At 51.8% G+C, this 14,370-nt stretch overlaps 1 protein-coding gene across 1 annotated transcript; it reads right to left on the bottom strand.

Annotated features, from left to right (window-relative positions):
* Nucleotides 1-12,606: 12,606 nt before the first annotated feature.
* Nucleotides 12,607-13,530, bottom strand: LOC142025960 (olfactory receptor 14C36-like). The gene has a single exon (XM_075018707.1). The coding sequence runs from the start codon at nucleotides 13,528-13,530 to the stop codon at nucleotides 12,607-12,609; it is 924 nt and encodes a 307-aa protein (XP_074874808.1).
* Between the last annotated feature and the right edge of the window lie 840 nt (nucleotides 13,531-14,370).

Here is a 14,370-nt window from a genome sequence, read left to right as displayed (position 1 = left end):
GCCTCACCATGCTCCCACGGGAACAACGCTGCTGTCGTTTGCTCAGGTGAGTGCTGGAAAAATGCTGCATTAACTCCATTTGCCATTTGTGTGTGATGTGGCCACCCAAAGCAGGTATCCCACGGCAGTGCAAGGCTGAATTTCTCCCTGGAGAAACCCTGGCTTCCCCAGGAGCCATCTGCAGGGCTTTTCCTGCTCAGAGTGAGCGCTCTACTTCGGGAGAGCTGAGGGGTGAACGGAGGCAGGCATCTGCCTCCAGGGCAGTGGCTTACTCCCCAGCACCACCACCAAGCCTGGGCTCCTCCATTCTACTGCTGCTATTCTTCTACCTGGGAGATCCCAATGTCAGGGTGAGGTGGGGAAACAGGGGGAGGCAGCTAAAATCTGCAGGGTCACTGGCACAGGCATAGGACAGTGTAGGACTGTCTGTGGTGCAAACAGGGCTTTTGTGCGGCTGCCCCCTCCTCCCCACCAACACAACTGAAGTCCTTGTCATCTCCACGGTGGCTGCTGTCTCTTCCACTGAAGCCCATAGGAGGACACTGGTTCCTTACAGCCCCTGGCCCTTGTTCCCTCCTCACCGACCCCCAAAACTGCCTGGGAGGTGTCCTACTGCTGTCCTTCACTCGGCATCACCCCCCCATCAAACTGCTTCCAAGAAGAGCTGTAAGCATCCCATGAAGGAAAGGATCCCCCTTCCCAGGGGGATGGAGGCCAGGGCTTGGCCATCCTGCTTGGTGAAACACATTTAGGGCTTTCACAGCCACCTCCACAATTGGTCTTCCACCTGTAACCAGTGTCTCCGACTTCCTGGTTCACCAGCCCCCAGGGACGGTCCCCTTCTCTGGTCATTCCCTCCACGGTCTCTTCAGTGATGTTCCTCAGTGGCGCCCACTAACACCCTCAGAAACTTGGAAGTTTGCTGCTGGCTTTTACTTCTTGAGAGGCTTGTTCAGTCTTTCAGGATCTGCAGTTCAGGAACTTGGCACCAGAGGGCTCATTAACATGCAAACTCCCTAACGAGCCAAGGCTCAGTGCAGAGTTTTCCTTTAGGTCTTCAATTCTTATGTGGTTAATTAGAGAGATTTCAGGAGTGTAGCCAAAGTGGAAAGATTTCAATACTAAACAATAAGAAAGAATTCTTTTTTTCCTCCACTTTTCTTTATTTTTCTGCTCAGGCAGCATGTCACATCAGTAATCCCCAGTTCATATTGATCCTCCTAATGGAGTTTGAATGATTACAAAAATCAAGACCCTTTCCGTCTTAACAGTCTATGGTCATTCTTCATCCCTACCCCCAGCCCCACCTTTTCCCTCAACCACCTGGCACTTACAGCAGCCTTGTTCAAATCTGCGCTTTCTTCACTGAAGTCTGTAGCTGCATGCTTCAGCCCGTGGGCACCAACTCCCTCCTGCTTGGAGACCGAGCTGCACACAGACATGCAGTGATGTAATACACTCAATGGCTGTGTATTAAGTCCACATTACCTCCTCTGAAGCCCACTTCCTACAGCGGATAGCCTTAGATGAACAAACCCCACATTTTTGTGTAAGTACAGATCCCAGGACCCCCCAAAACACTCCCTGCCCTGGACTCTGTCTGTCCATGTCCGCTCTTTGCACACAGCAAGTCACACGTTGAAGTCACGAGCTCCCCTGATTGACAAAAGGGAAAAAACAGACAAAGTGAATGAAGTGCTCTCTTTTGAATTGCCAAATGGACACTAAGCCCAGTGTATCTGGGACAGAGGAGCGTCTTCAAGCAGACTCTGCAATACCAACCCACTCATTTTTCATTCCCTGCAGGGTATAAAGTACATGTGGCTGTATTATCGTTGAAGGCAGGGATGAAAGTGATCCCCTCTAATGTTGGGCGCCTTGGCTGCCATGGCCCAGGCTTCCTTTTCTACTCAAGGGGGAGAAATCAGTAGTCTCAACGGAGATGCTTGGACACACCCTGTCTGGTGACCAGCTCCTGCTCCAGAAGTGCTCCTGTAGGTTGTGGGTCCCACTTCCCAGTCCCACGTGGGGGCTTCAGCCACCCCTGGGTATCTTGGAGGCAACGTCAACCTCTGTGCTGGCAACTGAGTCAACCCCAGAATGAAGATGTTAGGTAAAAGTAGAAACATGCAGAAAAGAGCTTGGGGTAATAAGTGTGTAAAAAGTCACTTTTCAGCACTTTCATATTGGTCTGCAAATTCTCGTGATTTTTTTCAGAGGCCGTGGACATGGACCAGCAAGATGATGACACTTTCTCTCCCTCTATGTAAATAGAGATTTATACAGCCATTTCCAAAAATGTGTTTCCTCCCAACACTTTGAATGGAGAACTGCGTTCTGGTGACAGGTTTCTATTGTCAGATTGTACATCCACATTTCCTATCTACAGGGTGCTTGGAGCAATGATGGTTGGAGCAGTTGGACAGATCACCCTATATTTCTTTGCCAACAAGAAATGGACACACCTGCTATCACTTCCATTGCATCATCTGTTTTTTCTGATCTGGCCACATCTTTATGGAATGTACAATGGCCATAATACCATGACCCGCCAATGCCAGACCTCAAGTGATACACAGAGGCCTAGAGCACAGACATATAAAGAGCCCCAGAGCAGAGATGTGGAAAGCAAATGTCACTCGTGTCTTCAAGAAAGAAAAGAAGGACGACCCAGGGAACTACAGGCAAGTCAGACTCACCTCCACCCCTTGGAAGATGATGGAGCAGCTAGTCATGGAAAGCATTTCCAGGCACATGAACGATAAGAAAGTAGTAAAGGTGCATAGGACATACCTATGTATGTCCAGTTTGCCAAAGTCTTCCCTGATCTGATCCTCTTCCACCAAGGCAGATGTCCACGCTTTCCCCCTGGTCTCTGGCAGCTGGGATTTCTGAAGGCCAGTCTTGCTAGCAACTACTGAGGCAATGAAGGCATTCTGTGCCTCAGCCTTTCCCACGTCCTGTGTCATCAGGTCCCCAGTCTCACTGAGCAACGGGCCCACATTTTCCCTCGTTTCCCTTTTGTTACCTGTCTACTTATAGAAGCCCTTCTTGTTTTCTTTGACATCCCTCACCAAATTCCATGCCGTTTGGACTTCACCTTTCCTATCTTTGCCCCTGCATGCTCAGACAACATCTCTGTGTTCCTCCCAGGTTACCTGTCCTTGTTGCCACCCTCTGAATGCTTCCTTTTTGTGTTTGAGTTTGGCCAGGAGCTATTTGTTCATCCACGCAGCCCTCTAGGCATTTTTGCCCGATATCATATTTGATGGGCTGCACCCCTCTTGAGCTTGGAGGTGGTGATCCTTGAATATTAACCAGCTTTCTCAGGCCCGCCTTTCCTCCGGGGCCACATCCCATGGGGCTCTTCCAAGCAGAAACTTGAAGAGGCCAAACTCTACTCTCCTTAAATCTGGCGTTCTGAGATTGCTTTTTACCTTCCTCCTTCCCCTCAGGATCCTGAACTCCACCATCTCGTGGTCACTACAGCCCCATCTCATGGTCAGAAGGCTGTCTTTGACCTTCACATCCTCAACAAGCCCCTCCTTGTTGGTGAGGAGGAGGTCCAGCAGAGCACCTCTCCTCGTTGGCTCCTCTATCACTTGGGTGAGGAATTTATCATCAATGCACTCCACAGACCTCCTGGAGTGCTTATACCCTGCTGTGTTGTCCTTTGAGCAGCTATTGGGGTGGTTGAAGTCTCCCATGAGGACCAGGGCCTGCCAATGTGAGGCTGCTCCTACATGTCCATTGAGGACCACATATACTTCTTCTTCCTAGTCCGGTGGCCTACAGCAGACCCACTATAACACCACTCTTTCCTGTTCTCTCCTTAATCCTCACCATAAAGATCTCCATTGGCTCCCTATCCATCCCCAGACAGAGCGCCATGTCCTCCAGCTGCTCTCTCACACAAAGGGCAACTCTCCACCCTTGCCTTCCCATCCTTTCCTTCCTCAAGAACCTGTATCTCTCCTTTTCAACACTCCACCAGGTCTCCATGGTCGCAATAAGATTGCTGCCCAGCAACTGCACACAGATCTCTAAATCCTCGTGGTTATGCCCCGTACTGCACGCATTAGAGTACAGGCACTTTAGAGAGGCAGCCCAGCATGTTGAGTTCCTGGAGAGGGTGTGAGAGATTTCTCCACCATGGTGCTTTGTAGGCATTTCCTTGCTTACATGTAAGTGCTGGAGTTGACCCCACTTAGGCACCATTTTGCTGATTTTGTGATCCCTTCCCATCACATCACCCCATGCCCTTTGCTCAGTGATCCTATCTATCACTCCCTTAGAGGACTGCTGGTTACTCCCTCCCTCCCCCATCCTTCTTAGTTTACAGCCCTGCTTATGAGGTCAGCCAGCCTGTTGGCAAAAACAGCTTTGCCTTGCTTAGAGAGGTGGATCCCATCTCTCCCAAGCAGATGCTGGTCTGTAAAGAGGGTGTCATGGGCACAGAACCCAAAACCATGTCCCCTACACCTATTCTGCAGTTAATTATTAACTTGTCCTATTAGTGCCTTTCTCCTCACACCCTTTCCCCTCACCAACAAGGTTGAGGAGAACACCATCTGGGCCCCCATGCCCTTCACTATCACCCCCCAGAGCCCTGTAGTCATATCTGATACTGTCACTTCTTTCCCCTGGCAGTGTGATTTGTGCCCACTTGGAATAAGAGCAGGAGGTAGTAGTCAGAGGGCCGGATGAGCTTTGGACGTGCCACCACAACAACCTGGATCCTGGTCCCCAGCAAGGAGCAAACCTTTCTAGGTGGTTGGTTGGGATGACAGATGGGTGCCTCTCTGCCCCGTATTAGGTAGTCATCCATTACGATCCAAAAACCCCCATGGCACTACGTCTAGTTGAGGCTTGACTATCTCCATTGTGGACATCCCACAGCCTTTCTGGGTGCATGTTCCCAGTGCCAGACAGACCTTATAGTGCAGATTCTTTTGCTCTTAAGCCTAGTCAGAACTTCCCATGGCCCAACTTTTTCCCATGGCTTCTCATCCTTCCACTGTGCCCACCTGGGAAGAGTCTGACTCATTCTCCTCTGCACCATCCCATAAGCTAGCTGTAGACAAAGACAGTATCATCTCCCCTAGGCCAGCCTTGAATTTCTGACATCCTTCTCTTTGGCCCAGTGATATCGACCAGTCTTCAACAGACTCCCCATTTCCAGCAGCTGGAGGTTGTTGCACTCGTGGGCCTAAACCTGTGTCTATAACCGCCGTGCTGATCCCCACCAGGTCCCACTCAAGCTTCAGGAGATAACTAGGGATGTGAAGTCAGGGGTCACCCACCCCATTCCAGGGGTCTTCATTCCAATGAGACAGAACCCGTCCTCACACCAGTGTATTGCCTGTACCGTTCCAGCAGTCACTCCATGGGGAATGGAGGTGAGCAGCTTTGATGCACATGTGCATCCACAGAGGCAGCTCCTCACACGCTGTTCTCTACAACACGGACTGTGGCAGAGGGGCCTAGTTCTACCTTTAATTACTTATGAGATGACCCCATCACCCTGGGAAGGTGTTCTCTGCAGGGGTAGAAAACCTTTCTGTTGCTCTCACTGAAAGTAGTGACCCATGGAGGTGTAATGACTGTCAGCTAAATGGCAGTCACACTTGTGAGTTACCCACCAAAAAAGAAACTGTACTGTGCTAAAAAAGGAGGAGTGCAGCTTCAGAGTGCAGACCTCCCAAGTCCTCTGCCTTTCTTAGCCCAGATATGGAGAAAGTGACAAAGGAGGTGTGATGCATAAGTATCCTGACTCGGATGACCAAACCAAGGACTCTCTGATACCACGATGGTATCACAGATATCACAAAGGGAGAACTGTGCCTTTCTGGAGGGCAACCTACAGCCTGGCAGGACTCCCGTTAGAGGACAATAACACAATGTTGGTTTAAAGAAGATGTGGGACTCATAGCCATATGATGTAGGCTATAGACGTAGGCGCATGACGTACATTGCCTGGAGCCCCACAGGTAAGAAGGGGGCTTGGGCACCTCCATGCAGACACTTCCATGCCAGGACCAACAGGGTCAAGTGTCTGAAATGCAACTGAACGCCGGGTCCCAAGGAGCCTGGGAGCTAGAACAGGAGCAGCAGGCACAGATGGGGAAAACAAGGAGCAACAGTGTCATCCTCCTGCCGAGGGACAGACAGATGGGCAGCCAGGAGACCCTCCACCTTACCCAGCTGTGCACACCACCTTCCACAGCAGCATCACAGGGCAGTCTCTTTCAGCCCCTTTCTCCGGCAGAGGGGAACGTGCACAATGGGGGAGAGATGCAGGCGATATGCTCCTCTACTTGAGGTCCTGCTGCAGAGAACACAGCTCTGGGCTGTGCTTGACCCCTCAAGTAACCCTTACCAGGCCTCATCCTGACCCCAACCTGTGCATCAACTTCCTGTCTTGACCCTGGACCTGTCCATCATCAGAACCTCGCCAGATGACCTGGACTCTGAACTGCCTCCAGCTGCCAGCCCCCTGGCCTGCCCTGCTCCCTTGGTGGCAGCTCAGGCTGGTGAGGCCCCCTCCCTGCTCACCTGGGGATACCCCTCACTTCCCAGCTAGCTCTGCCTTCCAGAGCACTTGTCCCTCGCTGCCCCCTAACAGAGCTGAGGTCCCAATCATGTCACCATTACCTGCATCTCCACTGCCCTCCCCTATGCTCTGGTTGACTTGATGGCTTCACGATGCCCATTGTCCTGATGGACTGCCACTTTGCTACAGCTGACAGGGCTTCACAAGGAACAACCCACAGGCATCCTGACCTTTCCCCCTGACCTCTCTCCATGCTGTTGCCTCTACTTGGCAAGCTTAGTGATGAACTTGCTAGGAAAAAAAAAAAAAAATTATTGAAAAAAAACCCCAAATGACCAAAAAAACCCTCAAAGGAAAAGGAAAATAAAACCCAAGAAAAACAAGCCATGCAAAAGACATTTGCTCACCACCGACCAATCAATGCCCAGCCAACCCCCAAGCAACAGCAGCTGCTTCCAACCTCTACCTTCCCAGTTTTATTTCTGAGCATGACATCACATGGTATGGAATATCCCTTTGGTCAGTTGGGGTCAGCTGTCCCAGCTGCATCCCCTCCCAACTTCTTGTGCACCCACAACCTACTCACTGGCAGGTCAGTGTGAGGAGCAGAAAAAGCCTTAATGCTGTGCAAGCACTTCTCAGCAATAACTACATCGTCGGTGTGTTATCAACCCTGTTTTCAGCACAAATCCAAAACGCAGCCCCATACAAGCTACTGTGAAGAAATTTAACTCTGTCCCAGACAAAACCAGTACACTCAGGTTGGAAAGGAACACAGGACGTGTCCAGCTCAGCAGGGGCAACTTTGGGGTTAAGAGCTGGTTGCTCAGGACTTGATCCAAGTTACGACTTGAAAACCTCCAAGAATGGAAATGGGATTATTTTTCCAGGCAGCCGCTTCCCGTGCTTGGCTGTCCTCATGAGGAAAAAGCTTTCCCTTGTCTCTGGTGTGAACTTTTCTTGTGTCACTCTCTTGGCCTCCCTCCATGCACCACAGTGAACTGACTGGAGGACATGGGGAAAGGAAAAACTCCTTGCCTCCAGCCCCCTACACCTGAAAGGAGCTCCAGCAAAGCTCGGTCAGTACAGCAGACAATAACTGTGCCTCATGACTGAGCCGGTGACCATTCCTGAAAAATTTCTTTCAAACTGGAAGCTTCCTGGAAGCTCCAGCTTTTTGGACAAGGTAGTTTTCTTCTCAGTTTCAGGTCTGACTCTCTCCTCTTATGAAATACCTTTAAATTCTTCTTAACTTGGAAAGGAGGAGAAGAAATCCCTGCAGTGCACAAGGATCAAGGAGACAACTTGACCCATACAACTCTGTGGGGCTTCATCCACAGCTGCTGAGAGAGGACAGGGCATCCTCCTGAACAGGTAACACTCTGCCTGGAGCCAGGAGCAAGTGAAGTTCTGCTAACGTCTGTCCTGTCCGGGGAGCTCTTCTGCTTGATAGCTTTATTAATGACTTGGAGGTCTTGGTAGACGGCAAACTGCACGTGAACCAGCAGTGTGCCTTGTCAGCCAAGAAGGCCAACAGCATTCTGGGCTGTATGAAGAGAAGCATAGCCAGAAGAGGAGGGAAAGTGTTTATCCCTCTCTCCTCAGAGCTTCTTAGACCACCTGGACAACACTGTGTCCAGCTTTGGTCTCCTGTGCCCCATCCCCCATCCTGGTGCAGGCAAGACACTGATGAGCTGGAGCAAGCTCAGCAGAGGGCTTTGAGAGGGTTGGGTTGGGGGCAGGCTGGAGCACTTGCCATCTAAGGCAAGACTGAGGGAGCAAAGCTTGTTCAGCCTGGGGCAGAGAAGGCACCAGGCGATAAGGAGAAGTGTTTTCACCATGAAGTCACTTGCCAAGAGAGGCTGTGTCCTCCCTATTCTTGGAGGTATTCCAGTCTTCTTCCCCCCTGCCTGTCATCTCCTCCCTTTGACCAAAAGAGTCTTGCTCCTGCAAGAGTAAAGCAAGAGAGCCATGGAACCAACACAGACTCTGCATGCCCTGAGACCTTGCTTCCCTACAGCGAAGAAGAGAGCTCTTTCATCAGCCCCACACTTCTTTTTCCACCCTCAGCCTTCGTAGTTGCATGTATCTGCCTTTTGCTAAGATCCCATTTGAACTGGAAGCCCGCAAGACTCCTGGAACTCCTAACATCAACCTGGCATTCACCACAATCCTGGGTCCCAGCCGGCCATGAAGGCATCAGTCATCCAGCGCCTCAGGTGTGCTGCCCAGGGCAGGTTTTGTCACGCCACTGTCAGCGCCGCTGATGCTGTGCCCATGTCCCGTCCTTCTGCCACAGACTGCCCATGATCCCCAAACAGCTCCAGCTGCCTCGGGGGCTGTGATGAAACATTTCAGGAGTGGGCTGAGGTGGGTTGGCAGGAGATGGACCCTTGGCGCTGCCTGGCTTGCAGGCCTGGGCAGGAAGAAGCCAGCTCCCCCCTGCCAGGGCTGGGCACAGTTTTTCCCAGGAACCTCCCTGAGGAACACGTCTTCTGTATCTCTTTGTGCCCTTGCATGGCTGGCATGGGGACTAGGGCTCCTGGGGCAGAGCTGAAGAAGCTCAGCTGGGAGAGTGTTGGAGTGAAGACCTAAAGGTCCCTGGCTCAAGCCCAGGCTTTGGCAATGTTTTCCCTCGGGCTTTTGCAGAGCCTCTTGCTCTTCTTCCAGCCTACCCCTGCCCTCCTGCACTGCTTTCCTCATGTTCAGGGAAGAGCTTCCCTAGGGCTGGGCACAGCTTTTCCCTGGGGAGCTCCGTCCGGAGCTGCTCCTGGTGATCCTCCACCTCTACCCTGGCAGGAGCACCTGAGCTCAGGCTGCTGGGTGGATGTGCACAGGCAAGTGAAAGAGGGTCAGGCTGCCCGGGGGGAACGCAGAGACTGTGTCTGTGCATGCAGGGGTAGAGTCAGGGCAACTCTAGTTAGAGCTCAGCTGGAGCTGGAACCAGCAAGGGGTGGGTAACCAGAACAGATTCTCTAAGTAAAGCCATAGCAAAAGCTACGATAGGAGCTAAGGAAAATGTGTACCTGCTGCTCAGTGGGGCAGGGGACCTTGTAGCCAAGGGCATGTACAGACCTGAGGTATTCAGCACCTTTTTCCTCTGCCCGATGCTTCCCAGTTTCCCAAGCCTCCTAACAGAAACTGGGGGACCTGAGCACCCAGTCCCTGCTGACCCCAGCTGCATCTCACAGCTGCATCTCACATGGGCATGAGGACACAGCCATCTTCCAGGACCTCTTGGATTTTAGTCCAGAAGACAAGCCATGCTGGGCTGGCCTTTTTTCCTTAGTCAAGGTATGCAGACGTGTGGGAGGATGGAGCTGGCCATGTACCACCTCACAGCCAGGCTGAGCAGCCAGCACTGGAGACGAGTGATGTGAGGGGCTGCCCTGTGACAAGTGTCCTGTAGCAGCTTCTCCTTGTGTCCAGGGAGCAAGGGATCAGACCGAGCTTTTCTTCTGCACCTTCTACACTTGGTTTCTCTCCAGAAATTGCTGGCTCTGCACCATGAGTACAATGCTGTTAGCCCACCCTCCCCAGTCATACTGAAGAGCTCGATGCTCATCTCCATCTTTCAGACAAGCTCAGCCCCATTCCCGGATCTCCCTGGTACCTGCCACAGGGAGCTGCAGAGCTCTGGGATCTCCCACCAAAGCCCGAGCTCCTTTGAAGGGAACAGCAGTCCCAGGAAGATGGGGAGGAGGGGCATCAGGGAGGAGGGCACGTCAGCTCCCCTGTCAGCCCCAAACTGCAGGCCAGCAATGGCATGAGGAAATGGAGGCCAGTGACTCCCTTGTATCCAGGAAAGTCCTCACCAAGACAGACTTTGCCTTCCCCCCATTCCCACTGCCAGCCCTGCTTCCCAGGACAGTGCAAAATCCCTGGTCCTGGAGACCCTGGGACCCCTCCATCAGCTCCTGCTGCTCCAGCCATAGAGCAGTCAGCCCTGAACTTGCACGTGCAGAAATGGATTTCCCTTTCTTATTTAATCCAGAAGCACGAGAGGTGTTTGGGTGCTACACTAGATCCAGGCCAAGTTTTTTTTTCCTGAGGGTGCATGAATCACTCTCCAGCCTCCCTCCCTGTGCCTGTGGGGTCCCTGCTGCCTCTCCTGGGATTGCAGAGCCCTCCATTACCTTCTCACACTTGGATCTAGTGTTTTCCCTTTTTATGACCATGCCTTGGGTGGTCCCTCATTTTGTGAAGCTCCCCACTCACTCCTGGGCACACACTGTCCCTTCAGATCCCCTGAGCTCTCCCGATTCACCTCCAGGAAGGATGAGTGTTGGCCATTAGCCCGTGTGGCCACCCAAGGCAGGTAAGCATGAGACAACTCTCCAACTCTGTTTGTGCTAGGCACTGACACCTGAACCCTGGGTCCAGACGTGTGTCCCCAACAGATCACACTGGGGTGCCGAGCTCATCGTCCAGGTCAGTGGGGAACTTAGTGAAAGCCAGAGGATCTTTTAGGATGCAGCTGAATGACAATGTCCTTTCATGCTCTTTTGAATTATAGCCCGGTCTTCAGGACCTGCACTGAAGGTCTCTGTGGTGGGGAGACACCACTTTTTAAAGACATATAGCATTGGGGAGCCAGCTCTGATAGTGTTGAAAGCATTTACAGAATGCTTCTAGGTCAGACACAGCAGGTTTCACCATTAGCAGAGCTGGGATGAATCCAAACATTTCTGTAGGATCGCAAGTATGACAGAGACAGCAACAAGAAAAACCAAGCATACTGCAGACCTGCCCTTAGATACCATGGGCGCCATGACTGCATAGGGCTGGGCAAGGCATTCTAGATGAAAAATGGCTCTGAAATCAATTCTCTCACTGTGTTCTTGAATTCCCTCTCCAAAGAGTGGAGGGCAGCTAATTCCAAGAGCATCATTTCACCGAGAGCAGGTGTCTAAAAGAGATGGAGATTTCCCCCTCTGTTAACCCCCATTTCTGTCCCTCGGCAGTGACAGCAAGAGGTCCATTTCCCCTTCTGTAGGGCAGTGACTCCGCTGAGCCAGCGCAGATATCCAGCCTCTGGTTAGAAACCCTCGGAGGGGATGGGTATTCAGCTCCCCCATGCACCCCACAGACCCACCCTCTTGCTGCAGTGCAGATGTGCACAAAAGAAGCTCCTGCATGCGAGTACCTGGTCTGAGCTCCTTCTCTAACCAGTGGGGATGGAGGGTGGCAGTTAGTTACTTGCACTTTTGTGTGGCCTGCTGCATTTGCAGTGCCGGGGTGGTCTGAGACACGTCCAAGTGCCTGCAAGCCCTGACAGAGCAATTCTGAGTGACCCACAGCCTTCCTCTGCATCAACACTAGGGATGAGTGGGCCTCCACTGAATGGGGGGTGACACTGATCACTCTCCAGACTCCTTCACCCATGCTGTGGGGTCCCTGCTGCCTCCTCTGGGATTGCAGAGTCCTTGTTTCCCTGTGGATACACCAATTTGGCCCTTTACCTTCGGTGACTCCACCTTGGGTGCTCTCTCACTTTGTGGGGGTCCATTCACTGCCCATCTCAAGCACACTCTATCCCTGGAGAGCCTGGGGGATCTTCAGGCAGCTCCAGTTTCCCCTTGAGAATGACGCTGTCTGCCCCGTCTGACATGTGACAGCCTTGGGTATGTCACTCAGTGACCAGCCATGGCCTCCACTGTCACTAGACACTGATGGGTGAGCCCTAAACCCAATCCTTGATCTCTACATGGTCACAAGGTGACTGAGAGGCTTTTGCTCCTGCAGTCATGCAGAACCCTGAGCAACTCCTGACTCCGGCATTGGAAGACAAGCCCAGTGTTCATGCGCAGCACAGAAGAGATCTCATTTTATTACACAGATGTTGTAATGTGTTCAGCTCTCAACAAGCATTAGACACCTTTATAGAAGCTCCATGTAAGAAAGAGGGGGTTCATACCTCTGTAGAAGTAAAAGGACTCCAAACATTACTGTAGGAACATTATAAATGAAGAATAACAATTACAATAACAATAAAGACAACAACAACAACAAAAGGTCAGGACTGGTGTGGAGAGATGGGATGTTTCTTGGTGCTAAACAGGACTCCATGTAATCAGTTTCCTAATACCATCCTTGATCTCCTGGTTCCTCATGCTGTAGATGAGGGGGTTTACGGCTGGAGGCACCACTGAGTACAAAACTGCCAGCACGAGGTCCAGGTATGGAGACGAGATGGAGGGGGGCTTCAGGTAGGCAAATATGGCAGTGCTAATAAACAGGGAGACCACGGCCAAGTGAGGGAGGCATGTGGAAAAGGCTTTGTGCCGTCCCTGCTCGGAGGGGATCCTCAGCACGGCCCTGAAGATCTGCCCATAGGACAGCACAATGAAAACAAAACAACCAAATGCTAAACAGCCACTAACCACAAGTACCCCAACTTCCCTGAGGTAGGCATCTGAGCAGACGAGCTTAAGGATCTGGGGGATTTCACAGAAGAACTGGTCCACAGCATTGCCCTTGCAGAACAGTAGTGAAAATGTATTGGCAGTGTGCAGCACAGCATAGAGGAACCCACTGCCCCAGGCAGCTGCTGCCATGTGGACACAAGCTCTGCTGCCCAGGAGGGTGCCATAGTGCAGGGGTTTGCAGATGGCAACGTAGCGGTCATAGGCCATGACAGTGAGAAGGAAATACTCTGCTGAGATCAAAAAGACTAACAGAAAGACCTGGGCAGCACATCGTGGGTAGGAGATGGCCCTGTTGTTCCAGAGGGAATTGGCCATGGCTTTAGGGACAGTGGTGGAGATGGCACCCAAGTCGAGAAGGGAGAGGTTGAGGAGGAAGAAGTACATGGGTGTGTGGAGGCGGTGGTCGCAGGCTATGGCTGTGATGAGGCCGTTTCCCAGGAGGGCAGCCAGGTAGATGCCCAGGAAGAGCCAGAAGTGCAACAGCTGCAGGTCCTGCGTGTCTGCAAATGTCAGGAGGAGGAACTCAGTCATGGAACTGCTGTTGGGCATATGCTTCCTCTGGACACCGGGGACTGTCCAAGGAGGAAAAGGCAGTGACAAGTTACCACAAACATCTCTGAGTAAAACCAAAGTTATGTCTCATAGACCCTCGCCCTCTCACACATGCTACCTTTTCCCTTCCTCAGGAGAAACTTTCATTCTGCCTCTGCTCTTCAGCTTCATTGTCTGTGGCTCTGTGTGCTGGAGCAGGGCCTCTGCCCATTGTCTCTTGAGGAGTCGACCCAGCCCCACTGCAGTGGGTAGATGGGAACGTGGCAGGGGGGCTGGGTTTGATAGTCAGAATATGTCAGATAAAATCACTCCTAACACAGGAGGGCTTGTCAGCATCTGCACTCCCAGTCTTAAAGAATGTGGGTGGCAGAAAGAAGATTTGGGGGGGGGGGGGTGTGTGGTTAACTACTTCCCCCATCCTTCCATGTGAGTGTTCTCTGAAATCAGAAATCATGAGCTGAGACATGAGAGTCAACGGATTCACTGTGGCTTAGTGAGGAGTGAATAGAACTGGTTGGGTTTGTTCCCAGCTGCCCTGTGCTTGCAGTTTTCTCAGATGGAGGGTGATCACACTCCTGTGGTACCAGTAAAAGCCACCAGACACTACTGAAAGGAGAGGGACCCACTGCAGACCACTAAATGTCTCACCCTTTCTCAAGGTCTCAGCACCCTCTTTCTACAAAAGGACACACACGGCTCATTTCATCAACCCAACAGCATTTCCTCAGTTATAGATAGCATCTCTGCACCTCTCTCTGTAGGCTTTCAGATAACACAAAGATGCTTATGTGAACAACTTCCCTGCTTAAGGACAGCTCACAGCTTGGAAAGCCACCC

Source organism: Buteo buteo, chromosome 31 (genome assembly GCF_964188355.1).
Source record: "Buteo buteo chromosome 31, bButBut1.hap1.1, whole genome shotgun sequence".
In the NCBI taxonomy this organism is placed as follows: domain Eukaryota; kingdom Metazoa; phylum Chordata; class Aves; order Accipitriformes; family Accipitridae; genus Buteo; species Buteo buteo.
Note: the sequence above shows the minus strand (reverse complement) of the source record. Positions and strands in the feature narration are given on the sequence as shown.

What these genes read in the sequence shown, in the direction of transcription:
- LOC142025960 (XM_075018707.1), bottom strand. Translation starts at nt 13,530, where the DNA reads ATGCCCAACAGCAGTTCCATGACTGAGTTCCTCCTCCTGACATTTGCA.